The sequence below is a fragment of the Trachurus japonicus genome, chromosome 14 (genome assembly GCF_045865225.1).
Source record: "Trachurus japonicus isolate A0001 chromosome 14, Traja_1.0".
Classification (NCBI taxonomy): domain Eukaryota; kingdom Metazoa; phylum Chordata; class Actinopteri; order Carangiformes; family Carangidae; genus Trachurus; species Trachurus japonicus.
The window spans coordinates 7374668-7396731 of NC_140920.1; the positions used below are offsets into that span (position 1 = coordinate 7374668).

The 22064-nt window shown below is 44.6% G+C and overlaps 2 protein-coding genes across 2 annotated transcripts in view; both read right to left on the reverse strand.

Moving 5' to 3' along the window:
- Positions 1-22064, reverse strand: part of LOC146974145 (uncharacterized) — a 179955-nt gene that overhangs the window by 124149 nt on the left and 33742 nt on the right. The gene's annotated exons all lie outside the window — the stretch shown is intronic.
- Positions 4534-22064, reverse strand: part of shroom1 (shroom family member 1) — a 41500-nt gene continuing 23969 nt past the window's right edge. The window contains exons 2-9 of the mRNA XM_085797250.1: positions 17948-20939; positions 16746-16932; positions 16585-16637; positions 15053-15664; positions 13077-13694; positions 11406-11520; positions 9677-9949; positions 4534-6791 (exon numbers count right to left, since the gene is read on the reverse strand). Of these exons, the coding sequence (XP_085653376.1) occupies positions 6537-6791; positions 9677-9949; positions 11406-11520; positions 13077-13694; positions 15053-15664; positions 16585-16637; positions 16746-16932; positions 17948-20700 (4866 nt within the window). The 5' untranslated portion in view covers positions 20701-20939 and the 3' untranslated portion in view covers positions 4534-6536. The remainder of the gene's footprint in view (positions 6792-9676; positions 9950-11405; positions 11521-13076; positions 13695-15052; positions 15665-16584; positions 16638-16745; positions 16933-17947; positions 20940-22064) is intronic.

The following is a 22064-nucleotide window of genomic DNA, read 5'->3' on the forward strand; positions in this document are numbered from 1 at the left end:
AAGGAATCGTAGATAGTCACGATGATCTTCGCGAACAACAAATGCGTAAAACATTTGCTGAATGTCAGCGGTGACTGCGATGTTCTCTCTCCTGAAGCGCATTAAAACACCCAGCAGGGCATTGTTTAAGTCTGGCCCGCTGAGCAGCACGTCATTCAGTGATACACCGTCATGTTTGGCACTTGAATCAAAAACCACTCTGATCTGATTTGGTTTTTGAGGATGATAGACTCCGAATAGAGGTAAGTACCACCTTTCTTGATGTTCCTCTAATTCTGGTGCCAGCTCTGCTTGGTCATTCTCAAACACTTTCTTCATGAACTCCAGAAAGTGTTCTTTCATGTCTGTGCGTCTGTCTAGTGTTCGTCTGAGAGACAAGAGTCGTCGCAGAGCCATGTCTCTGTTGTTTGGAAGACGGCGGCGGGGTTTGCAGAATGGCAGTGGTGCTACCCAGCTGTTCGCTTGATCCATGTAAACCTGTTTGTCCATGATGTCCAGGAATGTTTGATCGTCGACTGACAAAGCTATCTTTTCATCATCAGGGTGGCTGTCGAAGACTGTAGCTCCAAGTTTTTCCGTCTCCTCGCCTTGGAATGTGCAGTCCACAGTACTTGGTTGGTGAGTGTTTTTTGTGTTAAGTGTCTCTTTCACTTGTATTTTGTTAGGACAAGGACTTAACATGGATGTCCGTCCATTAGGCAGTGTGTGTGTCTTGTAGACTCTGACACTGGGTGGTTTGTGAGCTCGGTCCAGGCAGACGTCTCCTACAATAACCCACCCGAGGTCAAGACGTTGGGCGTAGGGGTCGTCATGGTTACCGTTGTGCTGCTGCCTCACTTTATGCACTTGTAAAATGTCTCTTCCTAGCAGGATGTAGATCTGAGCCTTTTCATTGAGAGGTGGTATCTTATCTGTCAAATGTATCAGATGGGGGAAATAGCGGGCTATTTCAGGTGTGGGGATTTCATCTCTGTCGTCTGGAATCATTTCACACTCAATGAGAGTTGGAAGCTTGACCTTGATCTTTCCATCATAGGATTCCACCACAAAGTCTGTTGCTCTCCTTCCTGCAGTTTCCATAACACCAGAGCACGTCTTTAATGTGTAGGGAGATGCTTTTTCATAGAGGCCAAAGTGGTTGAAGAACTCAGGGCGAGCAAGTGAACGATTGCTCTGATCATCTATTACTGCATATGTCTGAATTACCTTTTCTGGTTGATCTTCAGGGTAGATGTTAACTAAACATATTTTGCAGCAGGATTTGGCGTTGGTGTTTCCCCCACAAACCTCTGTACATTTTGATGTTACTGCAGGGGGAGCTCTTGGGGGACTCTCGTGGGTCTCCTCCTCCTCGCCTTGATCTGCTGGGACTTCTGAGACCCAAGGTGCGCGACCAGGATGTAAAGCTGATGTGTGAGTCTTGCTGCCACATTCTCTGCAGAATATTTCTTTATCACAGTCTTTTGCTCTATGTTTGGTCGAGCTGCAGCACCTGAAGCAGATGTTCTTCTCCTTGAGGTAGGTTTTACGCTCCTCCATGGGCTTGCTGCGGAAGGTGCGGCATTTTATGAGTGCGTGAGGCTTGTTATGCAGAGGGCATAGACGGTCTGGATCTATAGCTCCTTTTTCGACAGAGCCTGCAGGAGCTGCTGTAGCCTCAGAAAGGACACCAGTCTTCCTCACAGACACAGGCACCTTGTTGTTGTATCTTGTGGGTCTCTCTGTCTTGGTGGGACCTGTGTAGTGAGCTTGAGATATCATAAAGCTAGGATCATTTCTAGTTTTAGCTTCAGAACGAATAAACTGTGAGAAGAAGGAGAAGGGTGGATAGGGAACATGGTTGTATTCTTTATACTTTGACCCGTGGGAAATCCACTTTTCTTGAAGACTAAATGGAAGCTTTTCTAATATGGGGTTCACTCCACGTGATGTATCGAGATATGCTAGTCCAGGGAGGAATCCTCCTTCCTTTGCATATTCAAGTTCAAGTAAGAGATCTCCAAGCTCTCTTAATCTCACATTGTCTCTGTTCGTGATTCTGGGAAACTCCTCGATCCTCTTCAGGAGTGAATGTTCAACTGCCTCAGGGGTTCCATAGGTCTCTTCTAGTCTTTGCCAGACCATGTCTAGCCCTGCAGCTGAGTTGTGGCTGTGTATGGCTCTGATTCTTTTTGCTTGTTCCTTAGACGCTGGCCCGAGCCATTTAATCAGGAGGTCTAGCTCTTCTCTTGGAGTTAATGCAAGTTCATCAATGACGCTTTGAAAAGAGGTTTTCCACGCCCAATAGTTCTCTGGGTGTTCATCGAACTCCATTAGACCAGATGTGACTACTTCTCTTCGCATGAGGTATTTTGCGACATCTGGTGTGGGTGCTGTCTGCTTGACGGAGTTGTCAGGATCCCACCTCTGCTGTGCAGGCTGTCTCAGGTAAGTTGAATTTACAGTTGGATCTAAATGTCTCTTTTTCTGCACAGGAGGAACGTTTGCAGGAGTATGTTGTGTGGCGTTCACTGCTGGTTGGATGTTCACATCTTTATGAGCTGTTTGCAGGTGAGTATCTTCATTTTCAATTTTGAGGTTGCTAATTTCTTGTTTGACTTTCTCTACTGCAGGTTGTGAACATGTGTGCATAGACATGTGTCCTGATGAGCCACAGCTGTGTTGCAAAACGTACTCACTTGTCCTTTGTGCAGCGTTGGATGGTGAGAGAGGTAGGTCAATGTCATGACGAGAGTCTATCTCTGCATTGTCCACAGCAGCTACAAATACTGCCTCTTCTGCGGTGGCTGTAGCTGCATCCTTTTCTTTTTGTAGAATGTGCATTTTTGCTTTTAACGTTGCCTGTTCAACCATCATCTCCGCTTCTTTCTTAGCGAATGAAGCCTGCGTGCGAGCAGCTTCGGCTCTGGCCCGAGCCCTGAGTGCAGCAGAGCTTGTTGTTGATGATTTGCTACTTGATTGTGCGATGGATCTAGTCGCCAAGGACTGATGTGTTTCTTCTGTATCACGCCGTTCATTCATCTTGGTTGCTTGGATGACGTTAGCAATGATGAAATCAGTGTTGGGTTGCTTCGTGAAGAGCTTGGCGTATTACTGTCTTCTTACTATTCTGCCCTCGCATTAGGTTAGCTAGACAGATAGATAACAATGATGAGGGACTCCGGAAGTCTTGTTGAGGTTTGTATTCTTTTTCCTCAGTTTTATTCGCAGAATTCTCTCATACTTTTTTGTAAGACTGCAAAACAGACAGAGAAATAAACATTACTAAATATAACGTCTGTTGTCTCTTTACAGCAATAAAATAAACACACTTTCACAAGATGAACAGATGTAAATAAATCTGTGTAGCGCCACGGCCCTCTGCTGGGCAAATTCGGTACTACGGCGGCAGCATGAGAAACACATTTACCGCGAGTGCAACTCGTAAAAACTGATACAATGAAAGTAATACACCGTATTAATTAATGTAAACATATAAATCTCTCAATAACTATAATGTGGTTGTGTAATTACTTACAGACAAAGACTTAACCAGCGCTGTTTTGAAGCAGCTAGCCCAGTGTGATTTCCTTGTTGTCTGAGTAGGTCCGTCCCTCTAAAGGGTCCGACTAGGAACTTAAACTCAAAACGCCGCAAGGCGGAACACTCCCATAAAGTGAAAATATAAATGCAGAGTGAGGACCATGTTTGCACCAGTTGACGCTGTCGGCTCAGTTCAGTCTCAGTGGCAGTTTGCTGACGAGCCAACAGAGGGCAGCGACGCACTCTGGAAAAACCTTAAAGTTTCCTACTGAGGAAATGTGACAGCAGATTAACAGTCTCTCATCTGTTTAAATTAAATAATGTGACAAAATATTCAATATCCTCCACTATTCTAACACAGCTGCAAACATGAGACCCCCTCTGTATGCAGTTCTGTTCCTGTGGAGAGCAAAATGTCTGAATTTGGGCAAAAAACACTTGATATACACCTGCTCAGCATGGCTACCATACAGGATCCTCTAGCTGCTGGAGGATGTGTCGTTCTCAGGAAGCCAATCAATCAGTACCATTTATTCTGGGCCAAAGATAAATATTTTCTGGCGTAAGGTTTATTCAGAAGTAGTAGGCCTAACTATATTTTGAACTGACATTACATTTAACAGGGACAAACTTCTTTTTGGGCTTGTACACTCAGCTAATGTAAGTGTGAGTCTAGCTGCTAGAAAAGCAATTAGAAAGAAATGGCTTAAGCCAGACATCCCATCTATAGATGAATGGTATGATATTATTTACCATGTTTATGTAATTGAAAGAATCACTTTTTCAATGAGGCTTCAGCAATCTAAATTCAATGACACGTGGAAGCAGTGGAAAATGTATTTCCCTGAAACGCCCTTAAAGTATATCAAGATGCACTTGATTGATTACTTATTTTGCTGTAGTATTGTGACAGAAAACACCCAATGTTCATGTTGTGCTACTTTATAAAATGCTTTGTAAAAGGAAAAACAATAAATAAAAAAAGAAAAGAAGAGACGTGAAACAGCAGGGTGAGAGGGAGATCTTAATTTATGCACAATATTACAAGCATCGTGGAATTTACAACTCCAAACAGGCACAAAAACACAACTCAACACAAAAAAGTGTGAAACAGAGCAGGTACAGTAAAAACGTTGTTTTAGAAATGTTTCTGTCGTTTCTCCGTCCGGTCGGGACTGAGCTCAACTTTTCAATCTTCTTGGTTTTAAAACAGATTCTGTTTCCGTCAACGTCAAATTCCTCCAAACTAAACAAGTATGATCCTTCTCCTTCTTCTCTTTGTGTCGTCTCATATTTGTTGCATCACACACACGTACGCACACACAACAGCAACAACTACAGTGAGTATTTATCCATGTGCAGCTCCTCTGTGGGAGGATTTCCTCGCTCTTTTCTCCTTCTCCAACATGTCGGTCTTTTACATACTTGAGACATTCCAGCCGTGCAGGAACAACGGAGTCTCTCTGACCCCCTGAGCTCTGCGTCAGCACAAAGACCAACACAAACATACGTTTGTTTAGCAAACTGAGAGCGTTGTGGGCCGCAAATCTCCACAGAAATGTTTCAGGAAGTGGTGAAACTGTTTTAGTAGAAACACAAACACACACACAAAAAATATCTTTACGGGTAGAAGAGTTTCCTCTCTCTTTACTGTTTACATCACATTTATAAATTCACCGGATCTATTTGTTTGATCATTTCATGACTTAATGGAGTTTTATCGACACCGAGAGGAGCTCTGTCTCTCTGCTCTAAACACACACAAACACACACACACGCACACACACTTTAACACCTCTCTGATGTCTCTGCTTGAGGATTCAGTACAAAAGAAATTAATACAACTATCAAAACTAATCACAAATATTAACGAGGAAACAGAGACGCCGTGTAAAAATGTAAAAATTACTGTCGTAAGGGGTGTGTGTGTGATTTTGATTGGAGAAAAGCTTCTTAACTAAAACTCTATAAAGTGTGTGAACGTTTAAATAAACTTTTAAAAGGGTTAGGTGTGTGTTGAAGGGCGACGCTGTGGAGGTAGTGAAGAGAAAATTAGTTTTAAGACACCTGAAGTGAAGATCGTAGACGTTTCCTCTCATCATTACAATAAAAAGTATTTCAAGTATCATGTGTCACGTTGTGCGACGATAAAGGGACATTAGGAGAAAATATCCAGTGATGTAATTGTTGCTTTAAAAGAGATTCATCACCTCGAAATCATCAGAACCTCAAGTAAATGAAATTAGCTGAGGACGTTTTCCTACAGGTTGCTTGATCTTGCAGGGTTTTTTGCTCATGTACCTTCTTATTGAACATAATTTCAACAATCCTATTTAAAATAAAACAAACAAAAACAAGTTTAACTGGATGGAGTAAGGCTTCCACTTGAAATTATGTTGAAAACAAATCTGATTTGAAGAAATGTGCATTTACGTTTCATTACAAAGTGCTTTTTTTCATTCACCTTTTTTGGTTTTTAGTGCCTTAAATTTGAAACATATTAAAAAATAAGAAACATTTGAAAACAGAAAGATTAAATCTCCTACATCTATTGTACATTTTTTTTTAAAACCGACATGATACAGTACACCAGCTACTCTCTCTTCTTCTTGTCTCTGAAGCCGTCTCACTGGTCAGCACACAACTTTAAAGCTTATAACAGGTTTCCACAGGTGCAGATCTGAGGGGCTGTCTGTCGCTACCATCCGAAACGAAATTAAAGAGGAAGGACAGTTACTGAGGCGGACGCAAACTTTCCCACACAGCAGCTCTAATGGAGTTAAAGATCCACGGCAACAACAACAACAACATCAACCAACACCAACAAGGCACGAAGAGACGCAGAAGAATCCCGTCTTCTGCTCAGAGTCACAGGGAAACGTCCCAGCTGCAGAGAGAAAGAAAGGAAGACAGACGGCAACAGTCTCGACAGTTTATCGCTCAGTTCAAGAGCAAGAACTGCAAGATGGGAACTCCTGCAGCACCAGGACGCAATAATAAGAGGAGTGAGTCAACTATGGACTGAGGCCGGCGGTCAGCGCCTCCAGCTGCTCCTCCCCCAGACGCTGCCGCTCCTCCAGGTCCTTCTGGCGGATGAGCAGCGAGGCCTTGGTCTGGACGAAGCGCCGGTAGTCCTGCAGCTGCTCGGCCGACAGCTGCCGCGACAGGAAGGTGGAGACCAGGTTCTCCCTCCGGTCCAGGTTGTCCTTCAGGTCTTTGGCGTCCTCCCGCTGTTTGCACAGGAGACGGTGGCGACTGTCCAGAGATTCCTGAGGGGACGGAGGAAGAGAGAGAGACATGATTAATTAATGAGCTGTTGCAAAGGCTTTTATTTTTTTTAAATTTTTAACCACCAATAATAATAATAATAATAATAAAAAATTGTATTTATAGAGCGCTTTTCACCTAAAGAACAAGTCTCAAAGCGCTTACAAAAAAAAAAAGAAATAAAATAGAAAAGAAAAATAAAGTTAAATTAGAAAAACAGCACAAGGACATTCTAAAAGACGAGGACATCAGGGATAGGCTTTTTTAAACAGGAAAGTTTTTAGGTTTCTTTTAAAACAGTTTCATATTTTTATTTAAATCTACACAGCTAAAGGAATAGTTCACCAAAAAATGAAATTCTCACCCTCATACTCTGGAGTAGTTTTTTTATTCCTCAAAGTGCATCTGGAGACCCGGGAGGCCGGTTCGTAGTCCAAAGAAAACTTTATATGAGAGTCAATAGGGCCCGACACAAAAACGTCCATAAAACTAAACAAAAATGTCCATAAAACTACACAAAAACCATTAATATTCCTCCACACTGCTCTTTCACGGCCTAAACAGTCTTGTCTTGTCACGTGAATACGAGAGCGCGCCCCAGGCAAATTCAATACAGGACTGTTTAGGCTGTAAAAATGTCCTAAATGATGTCGTTTAGAGTAAACTCTGGATCCCTTCAGGACACTTGGATTGCAGTGGACGAGCAGTATGCAGGAATATGAAATGGTTTTTGTGTAGTTTTATGGACTTTTTGTGTCGGGCCCTCATATAAGGATTTTGTTGGACTACGAACCGGCCTCCCGGGTCTCCAGATGTTCTTTGAGGAATAAAAAACTACTCTGTATGATCATTGTTTTTACTTTGATATTTACAAATGTATTTATTTATTTATTTTTATTTTTTGAAGTGTTGAAGTGAATGTGTGCCCTGACATTCACTGTTGAAATGCATCCAATGAAAGCTCAATAAAAAGAATTTTGAAAAAGAAAGAAAACTACTCCGGAGTATTCATCAGCATGAGAGTGAGTCAATAATGACTGAATTTCATTTTTTTTTGGTGAACTATTCCTTTAATGTGTGAGCTGTGTGAGCTGTGGAAGCTGTGTGGTTGTGTTGCCAGCAGCCACGGCTCAGCAGGCGCAGTGTTTCCTTGTGTCAACAGAGGGCAGGGTCGGTACAAATGTCATCGAAACCGGGCTGCAGTTTCGGTGAGTCAGTGTAAATACCAGTGTTGCTGATAACAGGAAGAACACGACTGAGGCTCTAACGCGCGAGCAGCAGCATCAGCCCCGACACATTAGAGCCTGTCAGGGCTGCAGAGACAAATCTAATGCATCATAATGAGAAAATAAAACTGAAATATAATCAAACAGGATATTTAGAAACAACAACAGAGCTCAGGTTAGATCTTAGAGAATTAGAAAGTGAATAAAACTGCATCTGTAATGAAGACTTAATGATTTATTTTAATGAGCAGTGGCTGCTTTGTATGTTTGTTGTTGAGATTGATATAATTATTTTGCACTTTATCAAAACCACTGGGGAACAAACTCTTGTGTAAAGTGCAGCTTTATCGCGCTGTGGAATGTGAAAAATAATCTTCAAATGTCTGATAAATCTTCAGCCTCAAACACCGATAAGAGGAAAAACGGGCAATTAAACAGAGATAAAGCCAAAAAGCATTTTCTGAATTCCTCACAGTGAGAAACCTCGACTCCATTAACGTCGCCCTTCAACTTCACTGTTTGCTCTTGTTGAGTCAACAGCAGCAGAAAAGCACCTGAAGCTGAGAGGAGCTGCAATGAATCTTGGATCCACGAGGTGACGTGACACTGACAGGACACTCACATCAGTGTGTATGTGTTTGTGTGTCTGTGTGTGCAGCATGACACACTGAAATGAGTTTTACACCCTAAGAGGGGGTTCTTTCATCTACTAGCGCATGTTCAACCAGTAAATTTTAAAGGGACAATTCAACATTTTGGCAAATTGGCCCATGGCCATAATCCCTATAGTTTTAGCAGTAGGTTTGTTACCTTTAATTGTCGGTGCAAGCTATTTTTAGAAAGGCGGAGCAGAGCTGCGAGCTGCTCAGAGCTACGCTACGGAGGCTAATGGGATTTCTTGGTTTCCCTCCTCAAACTCATCAAATACACAATCCAACAACTCCAAAACGCTCTGGTGGACAAGTTGTGACCTGCACATTCACCACGCTATGAGATAACAGAACGTTACCAGACAGAGTTGTTTTAGAGGGAAATTCATGTAAAACCGCTGATGGACGTTCCTATCGGGGCAGTTTTTCGGGAAGCAGTCTCTGCATTTACCTCTAAAACAACTCTGTCTGGTAACGTTCTGTTATTATCTCATAGCGTGGTGAATGTGCAGGTCACAACTTGTCCACCAGAGCGTTTTGGAGTTGTTGGATTGTGTATTTGATTAATTTGATGAGGGAAACCAAGAAATCCCATGAGCCTCCGTAGCGTAGCTCTGAGCAGCTCACGGCTCTGCTCCGCAGCTTGCACCGACAATTAAAGGTAACGAACCTACTCCTAAGACTATAGGGATCACGGCAATGGGCCAATTTGCCAAAATGTTGAACTATCCCTTTAAATCAGGGCCCTGTCTGGAGCCCTGTGATGTAAGATGTGAACAATCCTGATGTTTCTGAAGTGGCAGCTCAAACCAAAAAACAAAGCCAAAAATGAAAGGATTATGCAGAAATCTCAGATTTTGGAGGGTCAGTGAACGCACCAACAACAGATTTCATAACAATCCCTGTTGGCAGCTGCATCACAATCACACAATTATGTAACTGGAGCCAAAAAAAAGAAATAAAAGAAAAAAAAAGAAATAAAAAAGGCTTAAACCGCTTTGCTTCACTCACCTTCTCCTCGGCGTCCGTGTTCTGGTCGACGGTGCTCAGGGCGTTCTGCACCCGGGCCAGCCGAGCGGAGAGGTGCAGCAGCAGGCTCACCACGCGCTCCAAGTCTCCGATGAACAGGTTGTACCGCTCCAGCTCCACGGGCTGACAGCGCTCGCGGACCAGCTCCTCCAGCGCCTCGCCGCGGGACATGTTCTCCTTGATCTCGGCCTGCAGGGCGCCGCGGGTCTCCTCCAGGGAGTGGAGACGCTCCTCGATGTAGGACGCCAACAGACGCTGAGGATTTATAACGGGAGGAGAGAAACGAGTCAGAGACTTGATGTGAGAAGATAATCGTTTCAAAGATGCAACGAGACTCTTAACGGGACGATTCTGAATTGATTTTTAAATTCAAACAATTCATTCAAGTTTGATGGTGTTGTTCACATACAGAGACCGTGATTTATTTTATTTTAAAGCAAAATGCCAAGATTTACGTTTTGTTTTTGAGAAGTCAACAAGTGCACCTTTAAGTAGGCTATAGGCTTTTTCTTTTTCTTTGTATGTTCAGACTCCAAGGAAGCTGCTGTATTGTGGAAATGCATTTAAATGATATTTTCTATTTTATTTTATGCAAATAAAAAGTTATCACATTTATCTGACCATTTATGTTAATTAATGAAAAAGCCGTGTGGTAACATAGAAAACTGAGGACGTGATGTATCGAAATGCATCGTATAATCGGATTGAACCGAATCGTAGACTGGTGAATCATAATCGAATTGAACTGGTGTGAAGATGCAACACCACAGCTACTTGATGTTGCAAAATAAAATGATGCTTTAAAGGGATAGTTCACCATTATCTACTCACCCTCATGTTGACTAAGGGCTGGAAGAAGTTTCAGATTCCTCCGTGGCTTCTCTGAGTTACAGGGGGTCTCGGCATAGCAGTGCATGTCCATATAACGGTTGCAAAGGGACACCGGAGCTCTTCGTAAAAAAAACACACACAAAAAAACATCCAAATACCTCCATGATGCTCGTATGTAATGTCCGTCTTGTGCTGAAGCCCCAAATTGCGTAATTGTCCCGAAAAAAATTAAATAAGTCTATATTTTAAGCTTGTTTGTAGCGGAAGCTTCTCGAAGCTCCTCTTCCTGGTCCGTCCAAATCTCGCGTGATTTGCGCCGGCGTCAGTGCGGTTACTGCGAATCACGCGAGATTTGGACGGACCAGGAAGAGGAGCTTCGAGAAGCTTCCGCTACAAACAAGCTTAAAATATAGACTTATTTAATTTTTTTCGGGACAATTACGCAATTTGGGGCTTCAGCACAAGACGGACATTACATACGAGCATCATGGAGGTATTTGGATGTTTTTTTGTGTGTGTTTTTTTACGAAGAGCTCCGGTGTCCCTTTGCAACCGTTATATGGACATGCACTGCTATGCCGAGACCCCCTGTAACTCAGAGAAGCCACGGAGGAATCTGAAACTTCTTCCAGCCCTTAGTCAACATGAGGGTGAGTAGATAATGAGCGAAATATCATTCTAGGGTGAACTATCCCTTTAAAAAGAAAAACACAAAGAGACACAGTTTAACATCTATATATGAACCAGAGAACAAAGCTTCAACCTCACTGGTCTCATTTCAGTTTTATTGGCCTATCACTGTTCTGATTGTTGTAAAAATGTATTTAAATATTCAAATGACACAAAAACCAAACATTATTTTGAATAAATGAACAATTACCTTCTTCTCAGTGACGTCGGTTGTGCTCTGCAGCTCTGAGCTCTGAGGTTTGAGGTCGTCAGCAGCCGGAACGACACATGGAGACGCTTCGGCTGCTTTGTCTGGTTCAGCAGCACTGGAAGAAGAAAGAAGAAAGAACGAGTTTAAATCAGATGAAGTTTGTTGTTTTACTGTTGATGTGACCGATGAATTCAACCATTTAAATAAAGACCAGACCAGACGTTCGCTAGATTATTACAAAACACTGAGGTTTGTGTGTGTGTGTGTTCAGTGTCTAAGTGTCTGAGGTAATGATTACAGCAGCAGAAATCTGAGTGCAGGTTAAGCAGACAGCAGAGAGCCAGGTGTGTGTGTGTGTGTGTGTGTGTGTGTGTGATGCAACTGAAGGTAACACAGCACCGGTGGAGCTCAGGTCAGGTCAACGCGTCATTAGAAACCAAACCAGTGTGAAGTTTCCCAGAGAAACATAAGACGAGGAATCCTGATTAACTTTAGTGTGACGGACCTTCTGGACTCTTCTCTCCAGCTACACATCTGTACACAGCTGCCTCTGAACAGAGGGAGAGCTGAGGACTCTGGTTTTTGTTTGATGTCAGTTTCTACATTTTTGCGTCTATTTTCTGTTAAGTCTTTGTGCATCGTTTCATTGAAGAGGAACTATGCAGGTCCGGTCACGTTTCCCTCCCTTTTCTAACCCTCCTCTCGGCCATGTGCATTTGTTTTTAACGAAATCGGCAAGAAATCAATCAATCAATGGAGCGGTGGATAACGTTATTTATCATAAATGTGTTATGATGTGTAATATTTCATTTAATTTCATCTTATTTGTTCATTCCAGTCCTGGGATTGGAAAGGAGCAGGATGAAGAGAACTTATAATACCTGCTCCTTTCTAAACCCTCCTGTTCCGCTCCTCCATCCTTCCTTCTTTCCACAATCCTTTTCCCTTCCTTCCTTCCCTTCGTCTTTACTTCTTCTTCCTTCCTATTTTGATCCAATTGACCTGATCTGTTTCCTCCCTCTGTCTTTCCTTTCTTTTTCCCTCCTTCTTTCCCATCTTCCTTCCTTGAATGAATCTGTTCCCTCCCTCCATCTTTCTTTCCTTCCTTTTTCCCTTCCTTTTTTCCACAATCCCTTTCTCCTCCCTTCCTTACTTCCTTCCTTCTTTCCCTTCTTCCTTCCTTGAACAACTTCCTGTTCCCTCCCTCCATCTTTCTTTCCCTCCCACCCTTCCTTCTTTCCCTTCGTCCTTACTTCTTCCTTTCTTTTTGAGCCGACTGACCCAAACTGTTCCCTCTCTCCTTCTATCCTATTCCTTCCTGTTTCCCTTCCTTCCTTCTTTCCTTCCCTTCTTCTTCCTTCCTCTTTTGATCCAACTGACCTGATCTGTTTCTTCCATCCGTCTTTCTTTCCTTCCCTTTTCCATTCCTTCCTTCTTTCTTTCCCTTATTCCTTCCTTGAACGAATCTGTTCCCTCCCTCCATCTTTCTTTCCTTCCTTTTTCCCTTCCTTCTTTCCTCACATCTTTCCCTTCCTTCCTTCCTTCCTTGACCCAGAAGAATAACAGGGTTTTACGGTAAAAATCTTGCGTACTTCCTCTTTAAGTCTCTCACCCCGGCAGCACTAAAGTCTCAGCGAGTGTGAAGTGAACGACGTGAGCGTTGCCGTTTACCTTTCCGCGGCTCCGCTCTGCTCCTGCTTCTTCTTGTAGTGCTCCTCCATCAGCAGCGTGTCCTCCGACAGCAGCTGCTCCATCAGCATCAGCGCCGTCTTCCTATTGGCCAGCGGGTAGAGCACTCTGGCCAGCGATTGGTCGGCCTGGACCGCCGCTCTCACCAGCTCCTCCCACTCGGGTCTGTCGGCGCCAGCGGGCCGCGTCTCCCCCTCCCCCTCCGGCGCTCCTCTCTCCTCCATCTCCTGCTTCTCCTCTTCAGCGTGGAGGTTTTTCTCCTCCTTCTCCTCCTCTTCCTCCTTCTCCTCCTCCTCCTCCTGCTGAGTGACGTCCGACTCTGTGGTGGATGGAGACACAGAGGCCTCGCTTGTCTGCCTCTGCGTCTGTGGCCTCGACGAGCAGGTGGACGGATCGTCATCGTCAGCGCCTCCGTCCGTCAGCGGCGGATCGTGGGCCGTGAGCTCTTTGATCTCGGCCTCGTCCGGAGGGAGTATCCACAGCGACGGGTCGGTGGTGACGCCGCGGCTCAGAGACACTTCCTGGTTCGGATCGGGTGTCGGGAGGACGTCGGCGCTCGGTTCGTCCACCAACTGCTCTCTGTCTGGAGAAGTTCTGACTCTGCAGGAAGTTAAAGAGTTGTGATCAGGAATAAAGATAAGGTAATATATATATATTCTTTAATTTAACCTTTATTTAACCAGTAATAAAGCCATTGAGATTCAGAATCTCTTTTGCAAGGGGGTCCTGGCCAAGAAAGCAGCACAGTACATCCACATCAAGTACATATTTGGACAATATCAACAAAACAAACATAAAAACAGCTAAAACAGTAACAGCAAATCACATCATTACAGTATAATTACCAGCTGCGTTCGGTGAGAGAACATGTGCATGCAGCAGTCAAATAGTCCTTGATCCTAGCTTTAAAATCTTCCATACTTGGGAGATAATCCATAATGCATAATGCATTAGATAATATTGTGCAGGTTGATTGTTTTCTTTTTCCTGTACATCTTTGTATTTGACCCTTTTTTTCATATTCATCTAGTTTAATTATGTCACATGACTTCTCAGGTGACTAGTCCATTCATTTAAGCTGGTGTGTCACCTCGGTTTTTTCATGTCTGATGAAGGGCAGACGCCCGAAACGTTACATACGTTGTGTGACTATTAAATTCAGTCGGGAGCTATAGTCCAGTTCTTTTCATCATCGTTTTTCCTCTGTGGTCCAGCACCGCCACGTCTTAACTTTTTGGGATGTGCGTGTTCCTTGGATTTTATGACCAAGAATTAACTCTCAGGATTAGGGATCATGTCACGATTATAGATTTTCTTGGTGCGATTATTGTCAGAAATAATCATGGTATTACGATTATCACAATTATTATTAATTTCACAACACTACAGTATGAATGTGTAAGATCAAATATAGTCCATATATAATTACATTACTAATAATATACACAAAATGTTTTAAGTATCTATTAATATATGACCAGTTATTAATCCTGAAGGGGAAATGTTTGAAATATTTAAGTCATTAATTATCATCTATACCAAATGTTTAAGTTTATTTTTATAGTTTTTTTTCCCCTTACAAATAACACACTAACATTTGAATTCCTACCAATTCAGTGTTACGTTAGGTAAATTGACATTAACGTAATTTAACTCAGTATCTGTGCATTTATCTTTATATATTACGCTTTCTATAAAGCCGGGTGTGTATCCTGCAATGTGGTGATACATATTAGACATATTTCCTCGTTTGTTTTTGTTCTTTTTTGGAAAATTACGGTATTTATATTTATATTTTATATATATTTTATATTCAATTGTGGCGTTTAATACGGCGATTATCTGTGAAAACAAGTCATCGTGACATCCCGACTCAGGATGAATCATATTTCCAGAATCTCACCTGCTGCAGTTTTAGTTTCATGAGCTGAAACATTCAAACCTGATGATCCACTCACCTGAGACACGACCTGTTTTCGCCCGGAGGCTTTGTCTGAGCCGGGCTCGACGACTTCGCCTCCCTCTCGCCGGACTCGACTCCTCTGGGTGAAGTCGGGTTGGATGAAGTCTCGCTGCTCTGCCTGTTGGACCTGAACTCGTCTGTGAACGGGCCGTGAGATCCAGACGAAGGGGAAGTGGATCTACTGGAGCTCCTCGTCGTCTCCGTCACGTTCTCTCCTGGTTCTGAGTTCTGCTTCAACAGGAGTTTCCTCTGGGTTTGGTTTTGTGTCTGTCCCTGAGAGTCTTTCCCCACGTCCTCTCTTACATGTTGTTTCCTCCTCGCCCTCTCTTGGCCCTGGGCTTCTCTGACCTCAGCCATGAACGACACGCCGCCGCTCCTTCCTTTGTCTCTTTCTGACGGTCCCGGTCCATTCGAACGTCTCCGCAGTTGATCCAGCTGCTCTGAGCTTTTACTCATCGCCGACAGTCGCGTTAACTTCGAAGCCCCGAGCTCCTCCATCGACTTCCCTCGCTGTGCAACCACACGGACCTGCTGCTGCGGCTGCTGCGGCTGCTGCGGCTGCTGGCCCACGTGGACGGGATCCACCACAGAGACGTCTGGCTGGGCACTGAAACATAAGACCATAATAATTCAAAATGTGAATAGTCTTGTTTTTTTTTTACAGGAAACATTTATTGATTTTTATATAAATATTTCACAGAGAGAAGAATTCAGGAAAATACAGCTCTGGACTTCAAAATGATCAGTTTCTCTGTTTCTTTTCTATTTATAGGTAAGTGTTTAAGTAAAATGAACACTTTTTGTTTTATTCTATAAACTACTGACAACATTTCTCCCAAATTTGAGATAAATATATTGTCATTTTATTTGCAGAAAATGGCAACTGGTCAAAATAACAAAAAGTTCCAGTGTTTTTAGACCTCAAATAATAATAATAATAATGTAAAAGAAAACAAGATCATATTCATTTTTAAACAATACAACACTAATTTTTCTTTAACTTAGGAAGAGTTCAGTAATAAACATTGGTGCAATAACCCCAATCTTTTAATCGCAGCAGTGTTTATTTTCTATAAACTTCATTAAATATGATTTGGTTCAGGTGATCACCTGATTAGTGCCTCATTAAGCATCATGAGGTGAGCTTGTGTTGAAATTCAATAGACACTGGAATCGAACGGCTGCCAAACATGTAGAGAAGCTGATTTATTAAGAACAATTATGGAGTGGAGTCTCTTAATTTTTTCCAGAGCTGTATAATTTGATATTCCGCTAAATCACAGCGGTTTTCTAAGAACTGGGCCAGTCAGAGACCAGAGTCCACGTTAAAGTCTCTTAAGAGGAATTCAGGTTTGTTGGGGCAGGTCGGTCGGTGTTGGTTGACTTCCCGGCGCCAAAGTGAATCAAGTCGAGATTTACAGTCTGCACACACACACACACACACACACACACACCACTGACCTAATACTCTCTTGACCTAAAACCAGGGAAAAAATGTCTTAATTTGTCTGCAGTGCTGTTGCATACCTGCACGTTTCCATAGGATCGACTGGGAGTTCATCATTCTCGTAGTCGTGAGCCTGCAGGAGAAGAACAGGAACATCTGAGTTTCTTTCTAATGTAGTTTGTTTTCTACACATACTGGACACATGGCTGCGTTTTTTTAAGACACCTTTGACATGACTCACCTCAAGAGCTTGTGGCGTGGATGTCGATCTGTTCCTGAAGAAACTGGGAGGCTCTGGTTGGTCCAACAGACTCTCCACTGAAGCACACTTCCCCTGAGATGGACCGTGGCTCTCCCTCCACCTGGACGGACCCAGCTGCCCGGCGTACTGGCCTGAGCAGGACTGAGCCGAGAAGAACTGTGCATACCTAGATCGGGGAAAAAAAGTAAAAAACTGGATTTTAAAATTTAAAATACATCACCAGGAAGTGGCTAAAAACAGATGCACCTAAAATGGAGGATTGGGTAGAAGAAATGTAAATTATTTATAGGATGGAGAAGCTAGAATCAGTTAAATTTAGGATTTTGTGCAATAAGGACACTTTTTTGCATTATATAGCCCCTTGGTTCTCGCTACAAACTTTAATTATTTATAGTTCATATGTGTATTTTCTGTTTTACCCTCCAACGGGAAAAAAAGGGACTCTGCAAGAAAGGAGTAAAAATAAGGAGTGGAAAAAAGTACTTCATATTACTTCTCATTTACTCTACTTTATGACTAATTGTGTGTTTATGCCTATTTCTGTCTTGGAGTGATGGGATAATGCTGTATTATACATTGCTGTGGAAACTTTGTAAAATGCTTTATTCTCTATGTCAGTGGTTCTCAAACTTTTTTTTTTTACATCAAGTTGACACAAATTAGACCGTAGATCCCCCATTGGACCAAATTTTGAAGAAAACACCAGAAATACACAAATATTTGTTCTGAGACTCAAGAACGTTACTTTTTTAGTCAATGTACGTTCAAACTAGGGCCACTTTGGAAATATTGTGGAGAAAAATCTGGAAAAAAATAGTACAATTTCTCCAAAAACGTTTAAACATTACTAGAAGAAGTTAAACATTTTCCAGAATTAAAAATTAAAAAACTGGTAGACTAACATTTCTAAAAAAAAAAAAAAAAAAAAAAGGAAAAAAAATATATATACAAAAAAGTGGTAAACATTTCATTTCTCAAAAAACTTTAAAAATTGTAGAAAAAAGTGGTAAAATTTCAAGAAAAATTTGGGGACCCTCTTAAACTCTCTTGTCCTTGTTGAGTTTGATTCACTCCTCATTGTGGTCCAGCACCTTGTTTTAACTGTTTGTGGGATGTGCGTGTCTTTTTTGATTGTATAAAAAAGAATAAACTACAACAGCAACACATTTCTCTCTTCTTACCTGATGGAGCTGCTGGAGGAGTCGAGGATGCGTCCTGCAGAGTGAGGTCTGTGGGGCTTCTTCTTCGCGTTTCTACCGTCATGGTTGGCCGACAGAGGCCTCGGCCCCCAGTCGAACGGTTTCTCCCCCAGCGAGTGTCTCTGTCTCTGAGCTGCCGCCGCCGGCTGCTGCGGCTCGGCCACTTTCTGTCCCGTTTTCCGCTCCATGTACTCCACCAGCGCCTTGTGCTGCAGGTGCTTCAGGTTCGTCTTGGAGGCGCTCGAGGCCGACAGAGCTCGACCTCGGGTCTCGAACAGCTTCCTGCGAGCTGCCACCAGCCCCTGCTGCTCTCCCTGCTGCTGCTGCTGCTCACGTTCACGCTCGCATTCGGACGCAAACACGCTTTCACATTCGTTGCCAAAGGAGCGGCAGGCGGAGTGGAAGGGGGAAGGAGTCGTAGTGCCGCTGCCGCCGAGCTGGTTGAGCTTCTCCGGTTCAGAGTAGCACATCTTCTTCTGCTCCGGCGTCAGTCGCCTTCGGCCCCCGATGCGCATCGCCGCCTGAGGCTGAGCCAGATTAGCCGGTCGCCCATTTTCCTTCTCAGTCTCCGGGTCGACTTCCCTCTGATTCACCTCCTTCTCCTCCGCCTCCTTGATGCTCCGTCTCTCCGTCTCCTCGGCCGGGGCCACGGACGACGGAGTCAGAGTGTCCGTGGACGTCTCCGAGTCCTGAGACGGGGAGAAGGCGTGGACGGCTGTCGGCCTGAGCTCGGGCTTCTGTCGGACGCGGTGCGGCCACGACAGCTGCAGGTCTCTCCTCTTGAACGACGTCTCCCTCAGCACTTTGGACTGAGCGTCCTTCAGCTTCTCCTTGTAGTACTTTTTAAAGGAGTCGTCCAGAGTGTTGCAGGCCGCAGAGACGTCGTCAGCTCTGTCCTTCGCCTTCGCCTTCGCCGCGTCTCCGTGTGCTGTTTTGTTATTGAGGACGGCTTCTCTGCCTTTCACACCGACGTCCTTCTTTGGCTGCATCGCCGCCCGGTTGGCCTCGGTCAGGTGATAGAGAAGAGGCGTCGTTTCTTTGTTGATCCTCTCGCTGGCTACGTCTCCTAGCGGCTGACGCTTCCCTCTCTTCGGCTGCTGCTGCTCGTTCACCTCCTTGGTTTGCGTCGGCGAAGGCGTCAGCGTTGGTGTCGGTGGCGGCGAGCAGCTCCCGTCGGGGCCGCAGTAGAATATGGGGTTGTTGGCGGAGTGGCGGCCGATGTTGTCGCGGCTCTGGATGAAGTCGATCTCCTCCAGCGTGTCGAGGCTGCGAGAGGAGAGCGCGGAGATGAGCGACGGCCTGTAGTTCTCCTGGTCATGACTCCTCAGCTCTTTGTTGGATATGAAGACGTCGCCGTCGTCCAGCATCGTGCCGCTGGCGAAGCGAGGACTGTCCTGCAGCGGCCGGAACAGATTCTCCATCGTGCTGTGGCTTCTCTCTTTCTCTCTGATCCGGTTCTTCTCCATCATCATCGTCGCCGCCGCGCTGGTGGTCGAGCCCTCGCTGCCGACGCCGTAGCCGCACTCGGACGCCGAGTACGTCCTCATCCCGTGGTCGGACGTCGTCTTATTATTATTATTACTACACACTCCTGTGACGAAGTAGAACTGGCCTTTGTGTGTGACGCTGCTGTTGATGAAGCTCGGACCGCCGTTCCACGGGCTGGCGGCTCGTTGCGGCTGTAGCGGCGGCGGCGGCAGCGGTAGCTCCGACCCTTGACTCCAGTCGTGGGCCGAGTGCGCCCTTTTCTTCTTGTGGCCGCTGCTGCTGCTCCCGTTGTTGGACTTCAGGTCTCCGTTGCACCCTGCGCCGGTTGTTGAGAGCTGTCTGGGCTTCTCGCTCAGGACGGTCGACTTGTTATCCGTGATGAACAGATACTCCGGATTCGCCGCCGCTGCCGCACGGGTCTGATCCTGAGTCTGGAGGTGTGACCTGTAGACCGGTGGCTGCTGCTGGACGCCTCCACCTCGCCACACCGAGTACACCGCGTCGCTGTTGTTGAAGTTGGAGGAGTCGTCTGGATTCGGATTCGGCTGCTTCTCCGGGGTCCTGCTGCTGGCGTTCGGAGCGGTGGCGGCGGCGTGGACGCGGTTGTTGTAGTGCGTCGGTCTCGGCTGCTGCTGAAACTCCGAACCGTGCTGCTGCTGCTGCTGCTGCTGGTGGTGGTTTATCCTGCTGCTGTTCTCCAGATTCTTCGTGGCGATGAAACTGTCCATACGAGCCGGAGGAGCCGGCGGCGGTGGCGGAGGAAGAGGAGCGGGTTTAGAGAGCGCTTTGTTGTTGTTGGTGGTGGCGTGGAAACCGTTGTTGAGGTCGGCGGCGTTGGAGTCGGCGTTGTTGTTGCGGTAGTGCTGCGAGATGGCTTCGACGGAGCGGTAGAGCTGGTCCATCGTCTTGGCGGCGTCGGCGGCGTGGGCGGGATGGTAGATGGACTTCACATACTTCAGGTCGGCGTAGTGGCTGAAGTCGTCCGGGAGGAACAGCGGGGACGGCTGGTAGTCGGGCGCGGCGGTGGAGCCCCCGGAGAAGGAGCTGTAGGCCGAGTCTCCTTTCCCGTGCTGGTGATGGTGGTGGTGGTGTTGGTGGTTGTGGTTGTTGTGGTGGCGTTGGGCGGCGAGCTGGTCGACGATGCTGCTGCTGGACTTGGCGGGCGAGAGCCGGCTGACGGGCGAGAGCCTCAGAGGATGCAGATCCACGTTGCTCATTCTCTCAAAGTGGAAGCTGTAGGAATCCATGGAGGATGGTGCTGATGCATGTGGCTTCTTCTCGCCTCGCCGGGTGAAACTTTGTGTGTGTGGTGTGTGTGTCTGTGTGTGTGTGTGTGTGTGTGTGTGTGGCGGAGGAGGAGTTGGAGGATTTACCACCAACACACTCACGCCACCACGTTGTCGCTCGTCGTCACTAACTAGGTCATTTTCCTTCCCGCTCCTATTTGTTTAGGCAAATCCTCCTGAGATCGCCGGCCCGGTCGCTCCTGAGGGACAGAAACACAAAACACAACACAGACCGGTTATCAGACGCACAAATAAACAGAAATCTGAAAAAAATACAACCATTTTATTATTATAATTTCTTTTCTGTACATAATTTTCACTTTTATTGGTGTTTTTTTTTTTTTTCCCTTGCTTTTTGGTGTAATTTTGCGTGTTGATCGTATTTATTTCTTTACAATAATAGATTTGTGTCAATGATTTAGATTTTTTTGTGAAATAAAATAAAAAAATAAACAGAAATCAGAAAAAAATAAAACCAGCGAGCGACCGAAACTCGTGTCTTTTTTCCCTCCACACACACGTCCCATCCCATCATCCACCATGACAGTTTGACAACAGAAAACACGCATGCTTGTGTTAAAATAGCAGCTGGGCATATCATCCCATCTACTTGAATGACACGGCTGTTTTTATTTACACTCTGGTTTCTGCTGAAACACCATCAAGGTGCCAGACGGCCGTAAGTCACCTGTGAAAGAATCTCCGCCTTTGGTTTCTGGGTCAAATTCCACTTGTGAAAAGTTGTGTTTTTTTTTTTCCTCCTTCCTCCTCCATTTGGTAGAAGTTGTAAACACAATCATCTCAGTCTCCTCTGAAATGAAAGAGTTCATGTTTCTTTTCCTCCATTAGAGTAGAGATGTGAATGTATTATGTAGTTTTGGCTATGGCTAACAGTGTACTTTAGAATTATACATTATTTGACTGATATTGAAACATATTTACCTAATGACTACTGCAATTTTAGGGTACAATGTACTGCTATATGCACTTTATTAAGACTGATTGCACTTTGTTATTGTTTGTACTCAAGGCATGTCCGCACTTTACCAGATGTATCTACTGTTCTCTTGTTTTAAGAATGTGATTATCTGTTTATATTGTGTTTTTATTTTTATCTAGGGAACATCTACTAGGGACAACGGGTGGAAACATTATTGTATTGCATACAATGATGTCCATTAACCTGCACTGTCCCTCCCAAATAAAATAAATTGAATTGATGCTGGTACTGTAGACGGCAGAACTGAGAGAAAATCCTTTATAACTCTACTTATTAAAGTTTCAAATAGTTTTTTCACGACTTTTTTCATTTCACTTTCTCAATC